A 26,086-nucleotide genomic window follows, 5' to 3' on the forward strand; every position below is an offset into this window, starting at 1 on the left:
ATCAAAGGTCAGATCTCTGTAGTCTTAAAAGTTCACTGTGGGATTTACACCATCACTTACTGCCAATCAATTTTCTCTGGTGCAGAAACACCTTTCACATTTCCATTAGTTAGGCAACAACAATCCCTGACCTATTCACTTCATTTTTCCTTTTTGACTTTGTGATTTGAAAGTAAGATTTAAAAACCAATAATGCAAGAAACAGACACATATTAGACTCAACCCCAAAGGACAGCCAACCGTAACCACTGCATGAGAATAGAAATATGGCATTTGGTATCCAAAATCTCTTCTAAGTGTCCTCTTCTCTTTTTTCATTTTCAATTGTTTTTTAAATTTGACCTTATATGACCTTGTTGCAGTTATGTGAAAATGCTTTACTCCTACAGCCTACTCTCATAGCCTTGAATAATAACACATGTTGGACATATTCTTTAGTTTCTGCCGGCCCATTTGTAATAATTTGCCTACATTTCATTTTTTATTTTCCTAACAATTGCCAGGGGTAAAAATTAAATTAAGCCACAAACTCCCTAGTGAATGAAAGGTAAGACTAATGATTAGTGCTTGATTTAGGGGATAATGAAACGAAGGCTAACAGGAGCAAGTTTTGCCTAGTATTTATGGCAAGTGTCAAATTAATGGACTAGATAGAATCATTTCATCGACTCGCTGAAATGGTATCCTCTTTTTGGAGTTCAGAGTAACACACACACACACACACATACACACACAGATGTAGTTCTAAAAATAAAGCTGCATCTAGTCTTTCTTTGACTTGCTCCTCTAGGAATACAGGGTCTGAACTCAATACATAACAGTCTGCTTATGTAAGCAGAAGTCAGAATGGAAAGCAGCTGCCTTGAGTCTGGTACAAGGAGTACTAAAAATTGCTTAACCAGTTCAGTAGTAATCTACCACTAGGCAACATCCAGGGAACAGACGTATTATTAATTAAGTAGCTGTTGCCCTGTTTGAGTAATCTCTTCCCCCCACATAATCACACTTCAGTCTCACATTTAACGTGCTTGACTCTCTCTGCCATCTTAGAGGAAGCAGGTTGCCAAAGGAAAGCTACATTACTTCTTATATCTTAATAGGGATTAAAAGAAGTTTTAACCCAAAATCTTGTTCTTTTTCTTTTTCAAGTTGTATTTATTTAAATAATCTCCACATGCAACATGGGGCTTGAACTCACAACTCAAAGACCAGTACTTTTCCTACTGAGCCAGCCAGGCACCCTTCAAAATCTTTTTCGAAAGTATCCATTATAAGAGAACTCTGTAACACAACATTCCCAAACCAAAGTGATTCATTACAAGTAAAAATGGCTAACCTGGATTCCAGTTAAAGCAGAACAAAGTAGATAGTCCCTAGAAAATGTTGTGACAAAATATACCCTAAAAATAACCAATCTTTGTCCCTGGTCTTGATCCGGATGTCTCTATACCTCAGCCCAGAGCTAACTGTATCTCGTTTACCATAATCAGCAGTCACATGTATTTGACCAGTTTTGCCGGAGTCCAACACCTACTTAGCCAAGGCTTCACCTAAGTGAGGCAGAAGACTGTGTTTGAATAATACACCCCCCATCCCAGACTCAAACACTTAAAGCTCCATTGCACACAAGTTTTGTGAGTCCTCTGGAATTAATCTCTTTGGTAGAATTTTTCATACAGCACAAAATAAACTTTACCATGTAAAACAGAAACCGAGATCATGGATTACTGATATAAGTTAATTCAAAAGTACTGTGGTTTGTATGATTAAAAATACAGACATTATCTAATGTTTCCTATCTTTCATATTGCAAGTTGACCTTTTATATTCTAGACCAGACACCTCTTTCTCTATACTCAAAATAGGGAGAATCTATTTAGAAGACTATGAGATTTGCAATCTGAAGAAATTTATCTAACAAAAAATTCATTAGACTCAAAACAGTAAATTCTGACTACTGAGACATATTTGGCCCAGATTTTATAGATTATGTGAACATGGAACTTGTTCCTTCCCAGTTAAATTCCAAATATATGTGATAGGAAAATATAACTACAAAGACGGATGGCCATCCTCTTTCCTGATGACGCTCACAAAGCTGGTATGGTTGCTGATGGTGGTGAAAGGAACACAGTTGGCTTCTAGGCTGAGGTGTGGAGACATCCAGACCAATATTGAAGGAATTTCACAAAAAGACCATGGATAGAGTTGGGTTATTTCTAGGACACATGATGACAAAGCATAGAGAATTGAAGGAGTGGTATGTGCTGATATGTCACCTCACCTCAGGGTTTGCTTCATGATTCTCAAGTATTTACCCCCATTCCCACCTGTTTAGACATTGTCCTGTGGGTGACCCATAGGTATCTTAACTTGGCAAAAACTGTTCCTCAAGTTCAGGGATGGAGTGTGTCAGCATCTGGAATTTTCAGTGACACTCTACTCACCAGCTTGAAATACGTAATTTAAATTGTCCTTGAGAGTTCAATCTTGACAAAAACATAACAAGGGTTAGAGAAAGGGTCCCTTCAGTTATTTTGTAGGGGAAAGGTTATCCTGGATTTGGCAGTGCTCAGACTAATACTATCAACCAATTTTCCTTTTTCTGATTTTCATTTATATTCTTCCCCACCTTTGCATTTCTATTTTTCCCCCATCTGGAATATTGGTTCCAATTGTCTTTACTACACAAATTCCTACCACACCAATCAAACCTCTCTACAACATGGTCTGTTGCCTATGATATAGTAGATAATCAAAAAGTACCCCGAGCATCAAAACTGTAAATGGTTTTGAATGAAGGAGAAGACGAATGATAATAGGAAAATCTTAAGGGTTCTTAAAGGTGCCAGGGAGCAGTTTAAGCTCTTTCAATGATGGTGAAAGATGTGGCGACATATTCTTCCCCGAAAAGTATTAGGGATTTTGCACAACATTCAGTTACTCTAAAGAGAAAGGCCAGATGAATCACAGGTGTATTTCAACATACTCGAGGCATTGTGATAGTTTAAACTTTCTCAAAGGAAAGTACTGTGTGATGTAATTAGCATACTCCGGTGTGTATCTCCCCCCCTCGGCTTTGATGGGTTTATAGGGAATGAAAACTTGAAGTTATGAGGATTTAATTGCATGTTTTTATTTCAAAGACTTGCTCTATTAACTGACCAGGGCTTTGAATAAGATATAAGCCCTAGTTAATAAAGAAAGCACTCTACATCTCTCAAAGTTACAGAGAATAAAGAAAAAAAATTGAACTGAGATTCTATGACATAGTACCAAAATGCAAGGGGGAAACACCAGTCAGTTCATTAGGAAGGGGGAAATGGCACATTTGGATTACACTCAAAGATGTACCATACGTGAATTTTCCTTCTGATTTCTTAGAGTAGTATTATTTTATTTTCTTCTGTATTTTATTTTTCAGGAAGTTTCTAATTTTGAGGATGCACAACTAAAAAGAAAGTAAGTCAAGTTTACTTTGAAAACTTTACATTCTGTTAGTTCTGTAAGGTCAAATGGAATATTTTAGTGGTTTTCCTGTCAAAGCGCTGTTTTAAAAATTGTCATGTACAAATCTAGATATGTTTTACTCTGCTACCATTTATCCGTTTATGCTGATGCATAGGAAACCTGTGTTGTGACATTTCTGTACACAGGGATGTGAAAATTAAATTTCCAGAAGAAGAAACATGTGTTTCAATGAGGCTCAGATTAAAGTGGGAGCCTACTCAAAGACATGCTTCTATCAGTGACCTATTAATCTTCTGAAGAGTTCCTCTAATCCAAATAAAAATGTGTTTGTAAAGAGATTTCGGTTATTTAGGTCAGGCTTGGCTTTACATATAGCTCATCAAGCTGCCAGAGGATGTGGCACACACATGTTGCATAAGGTAATGGGATTTTAACTAACAAGCTGGAAATACACAGGGGCCGGAGGTTGGTTTATGAGGAAATTTCCAGATTGGTTACTGATGATACAGAATAGCTTTCTTGCACTCTGGAATGGTCTGAGACCAAATTGTTAATACATGAAGTTCTCTTTGGTTGTAGCCTTTCTGGACAGTCTTCCTTTCCTGCTCCCAAGGCGTTCTGTGCTTTCATATCCTTTCCTTCATTTCCTGTTCAAAGATTTTATTTTTTTTATTATTTATGAGAGAGAGAGAGAGAGAGAGGCAGAGACACAGGCAGAGGTAGAAGCAGGCTCCATGCCGGGAGCTGACGCGGGACTCGATCCCGGGACTCCAGGATCACGCCCTGGGCCAAAGGCAGGCGCTAAACTGCTGAGCCACCCAGGGATCCCCTACCTTTCCTGTTCAAAGCTTTCTCCCAGTAAGGATATAAAATACATCCATAGTACTTAATTGGATGAGGAACAGCTTAGAGCACCTGGCAGGCAAGGGTAGTTTAAGCCACAGTTTACTCTTTACAATAGTGTCATTTTAAGCCTGACCTGGAGTAAAGAAGAGGTTTTTTGACAGGGCTCATCTCAATCTTAAAAACTGCCCTGTCTATGTCACGGTTCATTCTATCCATAGATAAGGAACTCACCAATTCCAAATAAAACAGTTAAATGAAATTAGAGCTATTGGCTTATGATTGATGCTTCTCTAGATCAGAGGATGCCAAAACATTGAGTGGAAGGAATGAGAGGGAAAAGTACCAGATACTGACTGAATCAGGATTTTTCAAACTCAGTTACCATGTTCCTCAGATTCCAAACCATTAAAATAAAATTGAAGAATCTCAGCTTCCTTGATTCTTTTGTCCACCACTCCCCTGAAGGGAATAACATCTCGTGCTATTCTGCACCTACCTTACCTTATAATACTATAAATAGTTTTGGAACACTAACTCTTTGCCAAGAGGTGTCCTAAGCACTTGCATTAACAAGGAAAAAAGCAAACGCAAATAAAATGGTAAAGACAAAAATTATATATGCAGATTTTTTTTCTTACAACCCTGAGCTTAAGAAAAGGTGAACTTGGCATTAACTTAATGAGTACCAAGAATATTAAACAGTGGAAAACACTCAAGTTACAAACAAAACTAAATATATGTACAGGACACGCATGTGTTCACCTAGTGCATAAAATAATTATCAGGATAGAGTCAGCATAGTCCTATCTTCCGTCTCTGTTTTGGACATTTTATTATGGAAATTTTCAATTATATATAAAGGAGGAGATAATAGTGAACTCATATCACCAAGCTTGAACAGGTATCAACCTATAGTCTCTCTCATTTCATTTCTACCCACTTGACTTCCCAGCCCTCCAACCCCCACTATTTTTTCAAGAGTAGATCCCAGATACATAATTTCATGCTTTGATATATATTGTTAAAAAGCAAGCACTGTATTTTTTTAATTTTTATTTATTTATGATAGTCACAGAGAGAGAGAGGCAGAGACACAGGCAGAGGGAGAAGCAGGCTCCATACACCGGGAGCCCGACGTGGGACTCGATCCCGGATCTCCAGGATCGCGCCCCGAGCCAAAGGCAGGCGCTAAGCCGCTGCGCCACCCAGGGATCCCTGTATTTTTTTTTTTTAAAAAAAGCATAAGCACATTACCACCACTGCACTAGAACAACATAAGAAAAGTTGTGTAATATGACCAAATATATAGTCACTGTTAAAATTTTTCTAATAGCCTCAAGTGCTTTTTTTTTTAATTTTTTTTTTAAATTTCTATTTATTTATGATAGTCACAGAGAGAGAGAGAAATGGGCAGAGACATAGGCAGAGAGAGAAGCAGGCTCCATGCACCAGGAGCCCGACGTGGGATTCGATCCCGGGTCTCCAGGATCACGCCCTGGGCCAAAGGCAAGCGCTAAACCGCTGTGCCACCCAGGGATCCCAAGTGCTTTTTTTTTTATAGTTAATTTGAATCGTGATCCAAACAGGATCATTGCAATGCATTCAGTTCACATTTCTTAATTCATAGGTCCTTCTCCATTAATTTGCTGAAGAAACTGGATTGTTTGTTCTGAGGAATTTTGCTGATTGCATCGTTTGTGGTATTTTTCTTAAAAAAAAAAAAAAAAACATGTTCTTGTATCCTCTATGCTTCCTGTAAATTTTGTAGTTAGATCTCGAGGCTAGATAATGTTTAAGTTTGATATATGTGTATATATTTTAAAAGTAGGTCATCAGTGACTATATGCTTCCTGTTGCATTACTTTGGAAGCCTGTATATCTGGTTGTCTTCTATGCTTATGACTGTGAACTTGCTTAGTGGGTTCAGATGGCATCAGGCTCATCCATTCAGCACAAAGTTGCCCTTCAGCCTTGCAATGAAAAGTTTTTAACGGCATTTGTTGATTATCGCCCAGATCTATTGTTTCATTAGGGATTGTATGTGATTATATTCAATCATTCTTTCTGTATTTATGGAACAGGATTATTTTAAAAAGAGCTTTTCCACATTAACTATTTATTGATTATCTTGAGATACATTCATGTAAAAATGGTTCACTTTGTGTGTGTGGGTGGTTTATAAATGTTGCGTGGAAATTTCTGTATATTGCTTGGAAATTTCCAGGCCAAGATTATCCTTGCCATATAGGGTCAAGAAAATTCAGGGCTATATATAGACCTTCGTTATAGGTAGAATTTATGTCTGCTCTGAAACATATTACAAGCATGTTTAGGTAATCTAATTTCTGTTTAATTAAAAATATTATTTACTAGATGTAGACTTAAATATCTTTTCCTTTTATTCCTCTAGGTCAATCCGGAGATCTATGTCTGAAAACAAAAGATTTGGTTAGTAATTCATAAGATTACTCATGCAGATAATATGTTCTGTTTCTCTGAAACTTCTTTTCTCCTGCCATTTCCATACAGCAACAATAAGTGATTAATGAAAGTCAAATTGAATTGTCTTTGAATTCTATAGAAGAAATTTTTTTAAAAGGAAGGTGGTTCCATTCTAACTGTAAATGGCTAAGACAAAGAAATCATTGATTTATTCAGAATAATTTCCTTTTACATTAAAAATATAATTCTCTTTGATGGTTTATTGGCTGATTATCCTCCGCCTTCCCAACTTTAGCTTGGCTGACCATGGTCAAGGTGACCTCTTCAGTATCTTTTCAGATACATGAAACCAGCAGTGAATAAAAATGAAATAAAAAATGGTTGTATTACAAAAGATTCTTCTACAGCATTTCCAACACCAGATCTTTTCTTTAGTTTCTGTGATTACAGTATTTGTAGTTATAATAAAGGCAATTGGCTGATTTGCATTTTATTCTGAAGTAAACATCTATTACTTTTAGAAATTAATGGATGTTTCTCCTCTTATAGAATATAGTGTCACTAATTATAAAATAGTCACAGGGGATCCCTGGGTGGCGCTTATTCAGACAATAATTTATTTTTTTAAGGATTTTGTTGATTTATTTGAAAGAGATAGAGCACGCATGCACAAATGGGGGGGAGGGGCAGAGGGAGAGGAAGAAGCAGACTCCCCACTGAGCAGGGAGCCCAATGCAGGGCTTGATCCCATAATCCCAAAATCAGCACCTCAGTGGAAGGCTGACACTTAACCAACTGAACCACCCAGGGACAGAGGCAGTAATTTATTTTTAATGCAGTTTGTCAAACTCGTGCGTGCCTTTTCTCTCCAACAGAATCTAGGAGTTGGATGCTCAAACTCCTTTCATCATCTTTTTTTTTTTTTTAAGATTTTACTTATTTATTCATGAGAGACACACAGAGAGAGAGGCAGAGAGAGAAGCAGGCTCCATGCAGGGAGCCTGACATGGGACTCGATCCTGGGTCTCCAGGATCACACCTTGGGCTGAAGGCAGTGCTAAACCGCTGAGCCACCCAGGCTGCCCTCCTTTCGTCATCTTTTCAAAAACCAGTCTCCTGAGTAGGATCTGAAAGCTCATTCAGACCAAGGTGATGATCACAATGGATTCACCTTCCAAGAGTGTCTTCATTTTAATTAGGTCTGATATTCTTCAGGTGGCAGCAGCCACAGGGACTATGTACTGTCTCACTAGTCAAGGCCTTGTGGGCAGCTAGTTGTTAAATATTTTGAATATCAGCCCTGATTTAAATAATGCATAATCTTAAATAAAAGGAAGTAAGAAAAAGTTATATTTTCCATATACACTTATTCACATAGCCTGCTATGCAATTTGTACACACAAGGCTATAGATGTTTCCATCTTAATATAATTCTTGATGCTTAACTGCCTTCCTGTAGTCAAATATGAGAGTAAATAATGACTTTAAAAGCAACATAGGTGGGCAGCCTAGGTGACTCAGCGGTTTAGCACTGCCTTCAGTCCAGGGCGTGATCCTGGAGACCCAGGATCAAGTCCCACATCGGGCTCCCTGCATGAAGCCTGCTTCTGCCTCTGCTTGTGTCTCTGCCTCTCTCTCTCTCTCTCTCTGTGTGTGTGTGTGCGGGTCTCATGAGTAAATAAATAAAATCTTGAAAAAAAAAAAAACAACACAGGCATGCTGACTTTGTTTCCATGTGATGCTTTGGGTGCGTAATCTCAGTTTTGCTTTATCAATATGATGATAGAACATGTGGAATGATCCTCTTTGGTAAGGAGGTTAGAAGGGATTCTAATGTCTTCATTTTATATTTTTTATTTTTTATTTTTATTTTTTTTTAAATTTCTTCATTTTAGTGTAGTTCTGTTCTTCACCACATGTCCAGGTTCTGCTCTAGGTGGTATGAGGACAAGGGCGAGCAAGTCATCGTTCTTCCACTCAAGATTTGAGTTTCTTGAAACTATCACAACTCATTTTTCTCTCCATACATGTGATCATTTAGTTACAAATGATGAGGAATGTGGAGGGTGGAGGCACTTGAACTAAGCCTAAAATCATAAAGGTTAACTCAGGAAAAATACTTCCAAGAATAATGTAATCATAAACTATCAACAGGTATTTCAATTGCAGCATCCTACCACAAATGCTTGGGTGATTATGTAGCTCATGGAAATAAATGGGAGCCCACAGGACGCTTGGGGTTTTGCGTCAGGGACTACACTCTCCAGGATGGACCGCAGAGCTCTCTGATTATCACTTACCAAGTTAGAACTCTGTGCTGATCTTGTTTTGATTTTATATTTCTTACACTTACTGGACATATTTCTGCTAACCAATCCTATACTATATTTTAGAAAGGAAAACAGTGAATGACACAATCTGGCAGGAACCTGGCAAGGCTGAGAATGATTCCCACATCGGAAGACACTGTCAGCTAAAAGGTAATTGCTAAATTTAGTTCAGCTGACTTAGCATTTTCCCAAAGTAGTTTAAAGGGCAGGTAAGACAACTTTATCTCTTTCTCTTTTAAAATAAGCAGGGCATTGTGGTCTACTTAAAAAGGAAAAAAAAACAAAAAACAAAAAACAGGGACACCTGGGTGGCTCAGCAGGTAAACCTCTGCCTTCGGCTAAGGTCCTGATCCTGGAGTCCTGAGATCAAATCCCACATCGGGCTCCCTGCATGGAGCCTGCTTCTCCCTCTGCCTGTGTCTCTGCCTCTGTCTGTGTGTGTCTCTTGTGAATAAGTAAAATCTGAAGGAAAAAAAACTAGAATAGGAAGTATATATTATTAATAGGATATATACCCATGTATTGGTGTGTAGAGATACACATAGATGTATAGAAAGGAAGTGGAACCTAGGTTGACTGTTATTCAGTTACCCCAAAGCCCCCTCCAGTGACCCTCAGTTTGTTTCCTATGATTAAGGGTCTCTTATGGTTTGTCTCACTTTCTGATTTCATCTTGTTTCATTTTTTCCTCCATGATCCTCTGTTTTGTTTCTTAAATTCCACCTATGAGTGAGATCTATGGTAATTCTCTCTCTGATTGACTTATTTCACTTAGCATAATATCTTCAAGTTCTATCCACATCGTTGCAAATGGCAAGATTTCATTTTTTGATGACTGAGTCATATTCTATTGTATATCTACCACATCTTCTTTATCCATTCATCTGTTAATGGACATATGGGTTCTTCCCATAGTTTGGCTACTGTGGACATTGCTGCTATGAGCATTGGGGTGCAGGTGCCCCTTTGGATCACATTTGTATCCTTGGGGTAAATACCCAGTAGTGCCATTGCTGGGTTGTAGAGTAGCTCTATTTTCAACTTTTTGAGGAACTTATATACTGTTTTCCAGAGTGTCTGTACCAGCTTGCATTCTTGTCCGTGGTGTACAAGGGTTCCCCTTTCTCTGCATCCTTGCCAAGTGGTGTGCCAAGTGATGTGGAGCATTTTTTTTCATTTGTCTGTTGGCTGTTTGTATGTCTTCTTTGGATAAATGTCTGCTCGTATCTTTTGTCCATTTCTTGATTGGACTATTTGTTCCTTGGGTGTTGAGTTTAATAAGTTCTTTATAGATCTTGGATTCTATCCTTTTATCTGATATGTCACATGTTAACTGTTTCCTTTGCTGTGCAAAAACTTTTTATCTTGATGAAGTCCCAATAGTTCATTTTTGCCTTTGTTTCCTTTGCCTTTGGAGATGTGTCTAGCAAGAAGTTGCTGTCACCAAGGTCAAAGAGGCTGCTGCCTGTGTTCTCCTCTAGGATTTTGATGGATTCCTGTCTCACATTTAGGACTTTCATCCATTTTTGAGTCTGTTTTTGTGTATGGTTTAAGGAAATGGTCCACTTTCATTCTTCTGCATGTGGCTGTCCAATTTTCCCAACACCACTTATTGAAGAGACTATCTTTTTTCCATTGGATATTCTATCCTGCTTTGTAGAAGATTAGTTGACCATAGAGTTGAGGGGCCATTTCTGAGTTCTCTATTCTGTTCTATTGCTCTATGTGTCTGTTTTTGTGCCAGTACCATACTGTCTTAATGATCACAGCTTTGTAATAGAGCTTGAAGTCCAGGGTTGTGATGCCAACCATTTTGGTTTTCTTTTTCCATGTTCTTTTGGCTATTCAGGGTCTTTTCTGGTTCCATACAAATTTTAGGATTATTTGTTCCAACTTTGTGAAATAAGTTGATGGTATTTTGATACGATTGCATTGAATGTATAGATTGCTCTAGGTAGCATAGACTTTTTAACCATATTCTTCTAATCCATGAGCATGGAACATTTTTCCATTTCTTTGTGTTTTCTTCAGTTTCTTTCACGAGTGTGTCTATAGTTTTCTGAGTATAGATCTTTTGCCTCTGTAATTAGGTTTATTCCTACTTATCTTATGGTTTGGGGTGCAATTATAAGTGGGATTGACTCCTTAATATCTTTTTCTCCTCTCTCATTGTTAGTGTATAGAAATGCAACTGATTTCTGTGCATTGATTTTATATTCTACCATTTTGCTGAGTTCCTCTATTAGTTCTAGCAATTTTGGAGTCTTTTGGGTTTTCCAAATGGAGTACCATGTCATCTACAAAGAGTGAGAGTTTGGCTTCTTCTTTGCCAATTCAGATGCTTTTATTTCTTTTTGTTTTCTGATTACTGAGGGTGGGACTTCTAGTACTATGTTGAACAGTGATGAGAGTGGACATACCTGTCGTGTTCCTGATCTTAGGGGAAAAGATCTCAATTTTTCCCCATTGAGAACACATTTATTGTGGACATTTTGAACATGTTTTTTATGATATTGAAGTATATTCCCTCTATCCCTACACTGTGAAGTGTTTTAATCAAGAAGGGATGCTGTACTTTGTCAAATGCGTTTTACCAATAATACATTATATGTTAATTTTATTTAAATAACAATTTTAAAAAATCATCAGAAACAAACTGAGGGTCACTAGAGGGGATGAAAGCAGGGGGATGGGGTAACTGGGTGATGGAGGGTATGTGATGTAGTGAATATTGGATATTATATAAGACTGATTAATCATTGACCTCTACCTCTGAAACCAATAATACACAACATGTTAATTAATTTAATTTAAATAAAATTAAAATAATAAATAAAATCTGTGGTCTCATGGCATGTGCATTTACAAATAAATGGACTACCTTAGCCAAAAGTAAAAAAAAAAAAAAAAATTTAGGTTGACTATTGAAGCAAAGAATCAATTGCAAATAATATTTGAAAGTCTTTAATGTCTATAAGAATTTTAAAATGTATTAAAAATCAGCACATAGAAAAATCCTCTAATATAACATAAATATATTAGTAGTTGTTCAAACATTTAAGTTTTTCTTAAAAATATAAAAGAATAACCTTGATTATTAATGCAAAATTATATCATTTCAAAATCTAAAAATTTCCAGGAAGTGAAAATTAGTAGCCAGGAGTAGAAAAATTAATTAATAATAAATGACTTCAAAGTTAAAATCAGTTAACTTTGGGAATGAATAAAACACTAAGTCTTAAGAATTCACAAAGATGAATAGCAGTATAAAAAGTTGATCTACTTGGTATGCTTCCTCTAATGTTATTGGAACAAGAAATAATTGATTGTGTTAGGTATTGATTATTTAAGAGTTTATAATTTTTAAAAATATTTTTAATATCTTGAGACAAAGGGAATTATAATGCATTTTAATCATTAGTTTAGTGATTTGATTATAGACTGTTCAAATTTTACCTTTTGTGGGGATCCCTGGGTGGCGCAGCGGTTTAGTGCCTGCCTTTGGCCCAGGGCGCGATCCTGGAGACCCGGAATCGAATCCCACGTCGGGCTCCCGGTGCATGGAGCCTGCTTCTCCCTCTGCCTATGTCTCTGCCTCTCTCTCTCACTGTGTGCCTATCATAAATAAATAAAAAAAATAAAGTTGAAAAAAAAATTTTTACCTTTTGTTTAAGAGTGCTCTTAATTCAATAAGTAATTTACAAAGTAATTACTTATGAAAATAATTTATTTTGAAATATTTTGGTTTTGTTCGAGATTATATAACATTTCAGTGAATAATTTTAACTGAATTCTTAAACATAATTTTCTCTATTATAAGTAAATAGATAAAGCACATTGAGATTTAGATATTTTCTTTTAATTACAACATAGGAAATGTTTTAATAATATGTTTTGACTGGACTCTCTACCTCACGGATGCCAGCTATCCTCATTCACACTCTGTAGATTAGTCAAACATTCATCTACATCATCTGCCCTCTATCCCTTTAATAAACACATTTGATTTTTAGCTTATCATATATTGATCTATGGATGAAGAAGTTATAATTATACTATAGATTATTTTAACTTACAAATTTTGTCATAAGTTTCCTTAAGAATTCAATTTGCTAAAACTACTTTCTCTGTTTTTTTTTTAACTGTATAGCCAAAAAATCTTGGCTTACAGTGAGGTGTTTCTGATTAGTGATGTGTTCTTTGTCAGAGAAGGAAAAAGAAAGCCTTTAAAGAAACCTTCTCAGCTTTGGGTATTTCTGATTCTTAAGCTACTGCATATTTGTGTGTGTATTTGTGTGTGTGCATGTATCTAAAATTTCAGCTGGCATTCCAGCAGTAGCAGCTGAGTCACAGGACATTTCCTAGGGATTAATGCTGTGCGAGGAAGAGTTGATGGCCTGAGACCAAGGCTGTCGGTGTCATTGTAAATTGAAGGGAGAAATTCGTAGCCAAGGGAGGACCACATGTTGTGGACTTGGGTTTTATGGGTGGAGTAGCTTCATTTGGAAAGCTCAGAGTATTTCTAGGCAATTAGTGCCCTACCCATCAACCCATAATATTTCTTTCTCATTTTAAACACTACTTTTCAACCGTTAATTGCATAATTACTTAAGAGAGGTTTACTGTGTCTGAGGATAGGCAGTCTGTCAAGTTTAGGGAGAGGAAGACCTGAAGGTGCCTCATCAATATCACCAGAGCCCATTATTTTATTGAACACAAATGATGAAATTTTAAAGACAGCCTCAATAAAACAGAAGGAATGTATAGGGAATTAAATGGTAGGAGTGGTACTAACTCCCAAAGAATCTGTTACAAACTCAAAAACCAAAAATAAATAAATAAATAGCCATTTTTCTCCATTTCTGTTTCAAAATAGTATTTCTACATGATACATATTAATAGCATTTCAGGCCTAAAGAGTACTGAGACCCCATGGAAGGAGCATCCACAGGTTATGTTCATCAAAGATTTATGCCTGGTGTTTTTAATCCATAAAGATATTCTCATAGCTCAATGACATGACTATGTTATGTCAGTTAAGACAATATTTATCAGAATAAGTTGAATGCCAGGAGCATAATATTTTTAGTTTATCTAGTCCATTTCCCATTTCCTTCTTCTACGAAGAGTTTTATCAAAACTTCCATCTGTGCTGTTAAAAGAGACTACATCTGTAAAATAAATTCGGGATAAATTAAGTGCTCAGGACTTTATGACTGAAGCTCTGATATAGTTTAGGTAGCAAGGGAAATTAGCCTGTAACTCATATTAATTGTATTTTTAGCACCATAAACAGGCGAATATTCATAATATTCATTACAGTAAATTAAAGCCAATTTTAAGATTTCAAAATTTATTTTGGCCTTAATTTTTTGTCATTTGCTTTTTCTTTTTTAAGATTTTATTTATTTATTTGAGAGAGAGAGAGAGAGGCAGAGCATAAGCAGGGGGAGCAGCAGCCACTGAGGGAGAGGGAGAAGCAGGCTACTCACTGATCAGGGGCCCTGGGATTATGACCTGAGCCCAACCAAGGCCGAGGCTTAACTGACTGAGCCACCCAGGTGCCCCTATTTTGGCCTTCCTTTTATGAAGAAAACAAATTAAGCCTAAAAACAACAAACTTTGAAATATGTGAATAGGAGTTTACCTAAGATCAAGTTTTATTTATGTAAAGATAATATCAGGAACAAAGTTTTTATATTTTACCAGAAAGCTCAAGAATAAAAGCAAAGCAAAAATTTCAAAAAATTATCAAAAGGAAACAAAACCTGCTTAGAGATTTTTCGAACAGTGTGACCATACCAGACTATTCCATAAAACAGAAAACACACACACACACACACACACACACACACACACACATAAAATTGGCCTGTTAGTAAAGGAAGTAAGGGGCTGAATAAAGCCAATAAACATGGTTAGTATTGAAGGGAATATTAATTTTACCCATACTGCTGTCAAATTATTTTAAAAATAAATACTCCTTACATAGATTTTGATGAGATTCATTATCAAAAATCCCACTGGAGGAGAAATGCTGTGAGGGCTTCCCAGTTTAGCATTTGAATTGCCATTGGTGTGAAATCTTCTTTGCTGAATTCTAGTCGCTATTACTTGGCAAGCCTCTTCAGAGTAAGCATATAAATATTTTGGTTTGGTTTTTCCAGACATTATGAATTCTCTTTCTTTTTTGGCTTGATACCCTCATTTTCAGGATGGCAAATATATAAAGTCACAAATGTATCTACTATTTGTTTAATTTTCAGGGACCACAGTCTAATTTAAAGATTGTTTCCTAAAACCATGTAATTTAACTCTAGTTAGACTGAGTTGCATGAAGAGTAACCAGGAGAAGCCCTATTTCACACCTGAATATCGCTTATCATGTGGAAATAAACTCCCTGAGCAAAGGCTGCCTTTGAGTGGGCCTCTTACTTCCAAGGAGGGCTTTCTGAATTGAGTGATAACACTTAGCCTCCTAGTGTTTTGTACAAATGAATCTCCCTTTAGTTCTGTAGTTCTTCCTAGGATTATAGTTACCTGAGTATGGTCAGAAGTTATCTTCATTAGAATAACCTAAAAGCTGATTAGAAATATTGCTCTTGTACCTAATCTGAGGGGCAGTTGGAATCTGAATGTTTATGTGGAATGGTGCATTCCTATGTACACTGTCATTTGTGACTCACTTATGCAGTGCATGCACGTTCTGATCATCTTGTTGCTGCAAACAAACCACCCTCAAATGTAATGGAATCAAATATTTTGTCAGGCTCGTGGATTTTGTGGGCCAGGAATTCATTCAGGGCAGTGCTTCATGGTATCTGAGGCTTCTTCTGGAAAGCCTTTATTGACTGGGGAGGACTTAAATATCTGGTGGCTTGAATCATCTAGAGACCTTTTCATGTAGGTATTTGGCACCTGTTCTGGGATAACTTGCAGGCTGGGCTCAGTGGAGACTTTAAACTGGAGACCAGTATGTGCCCTCTCCAAGTGATGTGAGCTCCCTCCTATGCCAAGGGCTGGGTTGCAAGAGAAAGAAACACAAGAGGGAGCTTCGCATATCGTGGGAGGAAGTGTCTGGAGAGCGAGCATCCCAAATGATCAAGACAGAAACTGTAAGGCTTCTTCTGACCTAGTGTTGGGGGTCACAAAGCATCATTTCCACTTCATTGTCCTGTGACAAGTGAGTTACTAAGATCAGCTCAGTTCAATAAGAGGAGAATTGAACTCTATTTCTGGATGGAGGCGTGCCAAGTTCACATTGCAGAACCTGTGGTGTCAGAGAGATTTCTGTGGCCATCTATGGAAAGCACAACTGCATATTGCCTAATTCAACTATTGCAACTCTGTTGCTACTTAGAACCAAATTGCTTCTGTTTTTACAAATGATCTCTCATCGGACAATATTTAGGAGATTACAAATAAGTAAAAATGTATAAGACCACAAAATAATCAGCTACTCTCCATAAAATACCATTTTTCTGATGTCTCTTCCTTAGTCCAAGACTCTGGAAGGTCCTCCATTTTCTACAGCAGAGGCCACATACTGGTAGCTCTGTAACCTAATTTATTCTGAGAAAAAGCTTCCTTGGACTATAAGATACTTTAAAAATCAGGAAATTTTACATTAATATCAATATATTCATAGTTTCCTGAAAACGATGAGGGAAACCAACAATCCTGGGCTCAAAGACTGAGGTGATTTTGGTTGGGAAAAGCTGAGAGCAATGACTGCCCTTTTAGCAATGGTGACCCATCACTCACCACAAACCTTCTATTACCTCCCTAACAAAATCACCTCATTTAGTTAAGTTGCTTTTTTTACTGCATTTAGTTAAGTTGCTTTTATCCTGCAGATATATTTATATTTGCAACACTAGTCTAGTAGGTTATGTCCAAATTCCTCTACCTGGTATTCATGTGCCCTTAAAATTTCACTTTATTCACCCTTCCAGCCCTACGTCCCCCAACGCTATCTTCAGAATTGTCACTTGACCAATATCAATCTCTACACTTCATTAAATGTATTCCACTTATTCCACACGGTAGGCTAGTGTTTGTCACATTGCCGCTGTATTTTTATTTTTCCTTTTCTTCTCCCTTACCAAACTATATCCACTCTTCTAGCTTCCTCTGGGGTCATACCTCTCCCAGGAGCAGCCTGAGTCATAGTGCTCTCTCTCCATAGTAGCATTCGAATCACTCATGTTATAATTTGCATTGCTATTTAAGTGATGTAAAGCATGGTGCATATGCTCAGCTGCTTCCAGATTCTAGAGCACAGGTGACCACTTTACTGTTCTTTTCCTCTACCCAAAGGGTGTTCTCCAAATTTCATGGTAAAGGAATCAAAAAAAGGAAGAGATGAGGAATGAAGGAACAGAGAAGAGAATTTTTCCCTAAATACAAAAACTTAAACAAACAAAAATGGTTGCACAAACTGCTTCTTGCATCCTGACCCTGTAATGCAAGATCTAGTTGCAAAGGGTCAGATCACAAAACCAGCTTATTTTAAAATTTAGGTATTTTTTTTTCTCCTAAATACAAAAACTTAAACAAAAATGGTTGCACAAACTGCTTCTTGCATCCTGACCCTGTAATGCAAGATCTAGTTGCAAAGGGTCAGATCACAAAACCAGCTTATTTTAAAATTTAAGTATTTTCCGGATCTTGTGTGATTACTCTGATTTTAAATATTGTTAATGATATAAATAACTCTAAGACTGAGCTGTGAATTTAAAATATCTTTTCACTATTGCTAAAATAGAGATTTGCAGGAAAACTCCCCCTCTGTATTTCACTGTGCATGGAGGATAGGCCTTGCCCGCAACCCCTCACACCTCACCCCCTGTAGAATCTGAGACTGACGAATAGCAGGAAACTAAAGTAGTGATTACAAGTAAAGCCTTCAGGCTTGGTGGCCCAGTGATATCTGCAGGCTCAGTATCCTCGTCTGTAAACTAAAGGGCTTGGATTAAATGAACCTTAAAATTCTGTCCTCTTTTAGCACATGTACATTTCAGATTTACATAAATGGAAACCCTTTTCCAGTGACTGCAAGGGAAATGCTACTACTTTTTGAAAGATTTTATGTAGCTGCAAGCAAATGGATGCCATATTCCAAGCCTTTTACTAAAGCACGCCTAGAACAATTTCAACCTAAATAATCCATGTTGAGGAGACATAAGCCAATAAAGCTCAAAATGTCCAGGGGGGGAGAGCTTAGTTTTACAGAATCAGGTGAGGTGATAACATCATGGGATCATAGTGTTTGGGAGTTAGACATGGCTTTTGTAGCTAGTATGCTACCGTTTCATTACTGAGAGGGGAAACTGAGTCCCAGAGAGGTTCCATGCCTTGCTCAGATACTCAGCTGGCCAGTGGCATTCTTCATTTTTATTTCATTAAATTTATATTTTATTTTGATCTGTTTCTTGTGAGAATAGCATATCTTTAAGAAAGTAAAGATTTGTGATCTAGGCAATACAGTACTTTAATAGATTAATGAAAATAATGAGTATTAAATGGCACTTTAACTCTTAAATCCTGTAATTTCTGATAATCTACATATGACATTAATCTCTTTTCATAGATCTAAATGAAGATGATTTTCTTTTGAGTAATAACATACATACTTTTCAAGGAAAAAAAAACACAAGGCATTTCCTGTCAGGTAATGTGAATACTCAACACTTGGCGCGGTGTTTTGTGAAAATCATCTTTTTATTGAGCTCTGTAATATTCTAAATTTTTTTTTAATTTTTTATTTATTTATGATAGTCACAGAGAGAGAGAGAGAGGCAGAGACACAGGCGGAGGGAGAAGCAGGCTCCATGCACCAGGAGCCTGATGTGGGATTCGATCCCGGGTCTCCAGGATCGCGCCCTGGGCCAAAGGCAGGCGCCAAACCGCTGCGCCACCCAGGGATCCCTATTGAGCTCTGTAATATTCTAGATATAGTGTACAATACTTAGTCTTGTAGCTATTTTGCATTTAGATATTGTAGGTTGTTTTGTAATTGATATGCTTACATCTCTGTGAATTGGAATATAAGTGAAAAAATCAAATGATGACTTGAATTAATAAACCATTTTGATTATGCAAAACATTATGTTCTACAGCCTTTTGATAAGTAACTCTGAGCCTGTTAAATTAATGTCCTGGGATTTTCTCTGACAAGACCTATGTTAAGTGCTTAGAACTATCTGACAACCTTCAATGAGGGGCACGCCCCTCATGTTTTTACATTTGATATAAATACATATACTATTATAAATTGCATTAATTAGCCCAGGAGTTCAGGTAATTAAGAATGTCTGAACCTTGGGCCTCCCTAATAATAATAACATAACATTAATTAACAGCCAAATAGTTGCTATTCACCCTGTAATGAAAAATAGTATATGAGTCAATAGGGCCAACTCAAGGATCATACTAATTTTTGACATTTTTCTGACAGCCATGGGATTCTCTTTAATCATTCTGATAGTTTTATTAGAAAATTTAGAACTGGCCTTCCTTGGGGCAGTAGCCTGATCAACAGGAAGACAGAACACAGCATCTGAACCATGAGGGGCTATTTGGTGAGGAAAGGCAGCTCACATTCCTAAATCCAGCCTGATTTCTGAGGCTGTCAGAGGCCTTCCAATGGATTAGACAGTGGACCATAACTTGTGATCAGCCACAGTTTCTCCAGGCTGTTCTGAGGCCGCCAGAGCAATAGCAGTGCACTCCTGAGGGAGCTGAGCACATGGTGTGAGTGCCTTCAACCAGTGAGTTCTCCTGCAGTGCATGGTGGAGAGCTCTGGAAACAAAGCTCTAAATCTTAGTTTGGCCCTTAGTACCTCCGTGATTTGGGGTAATTTACATAATCTCTCTCTCTACCTCAGTTTTCACGATCTGAAAAATCGGTCTATAAGAACCTTTATCTCATGGCTGGCATGAGAGATTAAGTGAGATACTTTATTAAAGCACTTAGTTTCATGGCTGGCATTCAGGAGATGCTTTTAAAAAATTCAACTGCCACTGTCCCTGAGGCTCCTCTCTTCTCTTCTCCCTCCCATTCCTCCTCCTTTTACTCTTTGCAAGGGCTTGATGACACTTTCACGAGCACAGCTGGCCAATTATTTCTGAAATATGCAGTCTCATTCTCCTAAATTTAGATGAGGCCTCAGATATAGCATGTAAGTGAAACATTGTCTGATAGCCAGGGGAAAAAATGACGGCCGATTTACAGTAAGAGCTCCCCAGACATGTGCTGTGCCAAAAGAAGTCCTTCTTTAGGTTTTTAGGAGAAAAATAGAACCATATCCGAGATGTAAAATTTCTTAGAAGAAAAGGGTTAAAGGTAAATCTTTACTACGCCAATCTTTCTGGTATTTTCATTGGCTAAGAAATGATCCTTCTGGAATAGTAACCATTCACTTGTACTATGTAGTTTATCATTGAAGATCAGTTTGGGGAATTCATAAACAGTGACAGACAAGCAGGAGATATCTAATCTAGAAATCTTCATTTGGGAGTGCAGGTTGATCTTATCTATCTTTAATGTCTCTCTTATACACGATGGGCATTCAATTGAACTTAACTACTTAGGAAACACTTTTTCTGTACGACAGAATTGTGTAATGAAATATTATTAAGAAGTGTCATGCAAATTATTAATCTATTAACTCCTTGTGACTGAGGAAAAGTAAAAGCACTTTACCCTTTGAAAGATGAGGCAGAGAAGGAACCACTGTCTGTTGTGAAAGGGCAGCCTGGCTTATGGGTGGTATCTGTAAGAATGGACTTTGGCATAGAGTGCACCTCTCATCATGGGAGCAAATGACTTAACAGAGCCATGTTTCTCCAGTTGTGGCATGGGAACTGTATGTATGACAATGAGGGGACTAGGGGGCACCAGGGTGGCTAAGTCAGTTAAGTACCCGACTCTTGATTTTGGCTCAGGTCATGACCTCAGGGTCATGAGATGGAGCCACCCATGGGCTTCTTGCTGCTTAGGATTCTCTCTCTCCCTCTCCCTATTTATGAGTGAACTGATGATGCTAAGTACAAAAACTATGAGACTATGGCATCCAGACAGTTGATGGGCGCTGTCTACAGATATGGTGCACCATGTAATTCCATTTTACAAGCCCAAACTTGGCTCATATCTGGTCTGGTCTGGGAAGACAGTAGCCTCACAGAAAAGTTAGTTTTTATTTCATATTGTGAGAATGATTGATATTCATTGTAGAACTTTTTAAAATCATGTAAAAGTAGAAAGGATTAAAATGATGAATAATATCTCAACAGGGTAAATATTTTCATATGGCTGGCTATTCTACTGAACATCATTAACATGGGATAAAGTTCATAGGATGTAAAATATATTCATAATTATAAGTATCACAGGACTGTGTCTGCAAAATATATTTTGGGTGATAAAAACATTCATAATACAAAATGTAAACATTAACTGAATTACCAATCAGGAAATTCTCAACTAGATATGTTTCCTTCATGTTTTCAAAATAAGAGGAAAGATCTCCGGCACAGAAGAAAATGCAAGGAACCACATAGCAGGGGGTAGGGGTGGCAAGTGTTTATGGGATTCTCTCTCCAATACCGGCTTAGTGCCATGAATATTTCTGACTACTTGTCCTGGAAGAAACCTGCTGGAGAACCCACCTTGCAGGACAATTGCCGATGGGGGAGAGCTTGAAGCAAAGCCAACTGCCTGGTACTGTGATCATTATACCGACCATAAAGAACATCTTGGGGTAACTTGACTCCAGCATTTATTTTTGTATCCTTGTTCTTATTTGTTCTTTTCTGGCAGCATTCAGTTGATGGCTCAGACCTTTTGTAGCATATTGAAAAGGGTATAAAATATGCAGTAATACAGACTTTGGGCTAATATATTTTCAAAAATGTTTCATGCCTCATTTCTCACGTAAATTCTTAGGTTGCTTTCAGCCTTCAGAGCGTCATTCATATTCATGATAGAAAAGAGGGATAACATTTATTACTTTCAGAGCTGGTGATATTAAGCACTGTCAAGCACCCCCACCCAGGACTGCGCCAAAACCTTCTCTTCCTAAGCTCCTTCAGTGGAAAAAGTGTTGCTGAGTGAATTAATTTTTTAAAATATGTGTGTGTATGTAAGCGTGGGTTAGGTTCCCTTCTAAGGGTTAGATGGCCTTACCCCCATTTCAACCAATTTCTTTTTTGATGTCCTTTTCTATGGAGACTGCAAAGCTTTCATATTTGAATTCTCAGCCTCCCCTATAGTTAGGGTGGTTGTGGGATCCAGTTCCGACCAGTGAATTGTAGTGAGAAATGCCTGAAGAGGGTTTTCTTTTTGGTGGGGCAAGGGGGAGGAGGGTTAGCAGGGCCTTGCAAAGAGCAAGTTTTGTCATTTGTTCTCTCCCTGCTGGAAGCTGGGACATGGTATCTGCTGAATTAGCAGCTGTCCTTCCATCATAGGACAAAAAGCACATCTTAAGAATGCTGGAGCAGGCAAAGGCATGGAGCCTGATTCATCAGAGACATTCTTGGGTCACCGCATCAGCACTGGACTGATATTTGGACTTCTTGCTGTGGGGAATCATAAGCCCCACACTTGTTTAAGCCACTATGGTAGGGCTTTCTGTTCCTCAAAGCTGAACGTTTTCCTCAGAGATACGCTTTATTCGTGTAACTGCCACGTTTGCCAGTGTCGAGCCCAAATTGCTCTAAGATATTAAACCACATCTTGCCCACAGAGTTAGTGTCTCAATCTAGTCCTGACTGTGCAATCTAGACTAGTCTCCTCCAGCATAAGCAGTATCTAGAGTTGAGAGTCAGTCATTTAGTCCTTAATGTGAAAATTGGATTAATAACAAAAAAGAACTTCTTGGCTACATACAGCCCATTGGTAACATACAGACTTAACACTATATCTAATGCAGCGCACCTTTGTTGGGAAAAACACTCACATCAGATCAAAGTGGGACTGCTTTTTGGTGAGCTGCACTGAGGTTTCCTGACACTAGGTGATGGGGGAGAGTCCTGCAGGGTGATGCTGTGATCTATTAATGATGGGAGAGGCGGGTCCCCTCATTAGGTTTCATCAGACAGTTTGAGGTGGTTCTAAACAGAGGTGTGAACAAACTGTAAGGCAGGGAAAAAAAAAAAAAACAGGCCAAGATGACAGATTGTTTAAATAGTACTTGCAAGTGTCAACTGAGAAGTAGTTAGGTTTTATGATGGAATATAAAAATAAACAAATTATAGTGTGCATCATTCTTATCTTCAAGTACTTTCTTATCCATTATATGGATATTAACTTTGCTACTGTATTAGTTATCTGTTTTCAAATTCCCTCTTCCTACTATCCGGCAGGGGTTTCTGCTCTTTGCTGCTGGCTGTTTGGAGGAATCAGTACCTCATCTTGTTGGCCTTTCCATATGGCTGCTTGAGTATATCATAGTGTGGCATTTGGCTTCCCCCAGAACAAGCGATCCAAGGCATAGAGTAAGAAGGAAACCATGATGCCTTTTAAGACAGTCTCAGAAGTCATATGCCATCATTTCTACCTTATTCTATTTGTTATATAACGAGTTATTACATCTAGCTCATACTAAGGAGAGGGGCATTATGACCCACCTTTTGAAGAGAGCAGTATAAAACAATTTATGAACATATTTTAAAATGACCAAAACTACCTAATAATATTATGACATTATAGATGGAGGAGTTTTCCTATATCTCAAGAGTACTATTATAACTCATTTTACAGATAGGAAGAATGTAGAGCTCTATTTGTTAGCTAGAAGAAAAATATAGCCTCTCTTTTTAATAGAAGATTTTACAGAGTGGCTTTAGTTGGTGTTAAAGGAACACTGAATGTTGGTATGAAATCCACACCTTTGTTTCTGGTGAAATGAAATTAAAAATCAGAATAGATTTTCTTAATTAATATCCGAAGTCATTATCTATCTATCTATTATCTATCTATCTATCTATCTATCTATCTATCTATCTATCTATCATCTATCATCATCTATCTATCCATCCTTCCTTCCCCTTTTAAATCAAGGAAAAGAGAGTAAGCAGTCCCCATCTCAACTTCCAGTTTATACACAGAAAAATAAATGCCTAGTTCTAGCAAATGAATTTTATGAATGAACTATAGTCTTTTTTTTTCTTAAAGATTTTATTTATTTATTCATGAGAGACTCAGAGAGAGGCAGGGATGTAGGCAGAGGGAGAAGCAGACTCCCAGTAGGGAGCCCAATGTGTGTCTCGATCCCAGGACCTAGGATCATGCCCTAAGCCAAAGGAAGACACTCAGGTGCTGAGCCACCCAGGTGTATCAAATGAACTATATTCTTTAGCCAACCTCTTACTTTAAAAATATACATATGAGTATTTTTCCATTTTGAACATTTTAAAGGTTGAAAGGAATTATTTGAGTATTCCTTATCATTATTCTCATTTCTAAAAGAATTATGCAATTCAAAAAATGGCTTGTAAACACATTCTGGTAACTTACATTGTGCCAAGAAACAGTTACTGGTGGACATCTTTAAAATATAACACACACGTGAAAACATGGGCCTACTCCTTTACACATTTGCGTGCTATACCCAATGGCAAAATAAAATCTTGCTGCTCAGTTCTAGCTTCAGTCATTTCAACTTTTCTGTTGATTTCTACTTCTTGCCTCCTGGTGCTTGACTAGAATTTGTGGGACTTCTGCTTAGCTTTGGACTTTATAGTAACCAAATTTGCTTCACCTATATATGAGTTACAACTTTTGACTTTAGACCTGTTAGAGTCTCAGTTTCCTTATATGTGAAATGATGATGAGAAAAATTTCCTAAGATTGTTATAAATATTAAATGAAACAGCATATGTATATTACTCCCAGAAGATGTTCAATGAACATTTGTGTCCTCTTCTGAAACTCCTTTCAATCTCATTGTACTATTTCAGAAGAAAATTTGAAACTCCCTTCTATTCTGTTGTTAACTCCATCCAATGCCCTTTGCTTAATACCAAGGTACGTGGATTTTTCAAGTAGATGTCAACAGTAAGGAGCTTACATTGACAAGTACTAAATATAATACAAAAATATCTTGTGCTATGATTCCAGATATTACCTAACTCCAAATGTATATTTGGTTTGAGTTTAAAGTCTATCAGTTTCAAAAAGGATGCCTATTAGGTACCTAATAGTGAAGGGCATAAAGGGAATAAGGTATAGACTCCTTTATAAATCATTTTCTTGATCCTAATTTTCTTTCTACCAATTTCAAGTTTTGGATCTTGTGTTGGGACTGGAGTAAGTAAGGGATGGGGAGTGAATCCACTACATATATAATGTATATATACTATATGTACACACATGCACACACATATTCATCTTTATATGTATGTATTTGATGAAATAGTAATCACTGTACTTTGATAACTTGATGATTTTTATAGTTGAGAAAATGGATCCTTTCTCTATTATTTTGGCACCCACGTGAAGTTTTATTTACTTTTTTTTTTTTAAAGAATGTTAAATCAATTTTCTCCTTTTCTTTTTCTAATACTATAGAGGGTAACCCTAATTGCTAGAGTCCACCTCACTATCAAAGACATGTAAAACCTACTGCCAATGAAGTGGTAGGAAACTTCTCCCCGAATACGACTATTTAACTAGTTTTTCTGTTTCCAAATAATTTTAATCCAATGAGCATTATTTTCTATAGTCTTTATTATATTTGCCACATGGAAGTGTTTTTAGAGAATATAGAAGACTCATCCTTATTGAGAAATTTTCTGACTTAAGCAAAAAGCAGTACCTTTAAAGAAGAGTGAGTTTTTAATGTAAAAATGTTCCCCCAAATTTAGCAATTTCTCCTGAGATAAGGAAAGTTGTATAGTGTTAAAAATTGTATCCATCCTCACGTGCCAACTCTGTCTTACAATATTAAAATCCTCAGATCACATTAACTACCTTCCTTTCCTTGTTGGGCCAT

The 26,086-nt window shown here is 37.3% G+C and overlaps 2 protein-coding genes across 3 annotated transcripts in view; both read left to right on the forward strand.

The window, feature by feature from the left end:
• The window catches only part of LOC121479372 (putative uncharacterized protein ENSP00000383407), a 29,004-nt gene extending 22,234 nt beyond the window's left edge, over positions 1–6,770 (forward strand). The window contains exons 4-5 of the mRNA XM_041734905.1: positions 3,425–3,462; positions 6,728–6,770. Coding sequence (XP_041590839.1) covers positions 3,425–3,462; positions 6,728–6,770 — 81 coding nt within the window. The remainder of the gene's footprint in view (positions 1–3,424; positions 3,463–6,727) is intronic.
• A 2,365-nt stretch (positions 6,771–9,135) lies between these two features.
• The window catches only part of SAMSN1 (SAM domain, SH3 domain and nuclear localization signals 1), a 110,089-nt gene continuing 93,138 nt past the window's right edge, over positions 9,136–26,086 (forward strand). The window contains exon 1 of one of the 2 annotated variants that reach the window (XM_041734718.1): positions 9,136–9,239. The gene's annotated coding sequence lies outside the window, so the exon portion shown is untranslated. The remainder of the gene's footprint in view (positions 9,240–26,086) is intronic. The other variant, XM_041734717.1, reaches the window with a different exon arrangement.

Source organism: Vulpes lagopus, chromosome 20 (genome assembly GCF_018345385.1).
Source record: "Vulpes lagopus strain Blue_001 chromosome 20, ASM1834538v1, whole genome shotgun sequence".
NCBI classification, from domain to species: Eukaryota; Metazoa; Chordata; class Mammalia; order Carnivora; family Canidae; genus Vulpes; species Vulpes lagopus.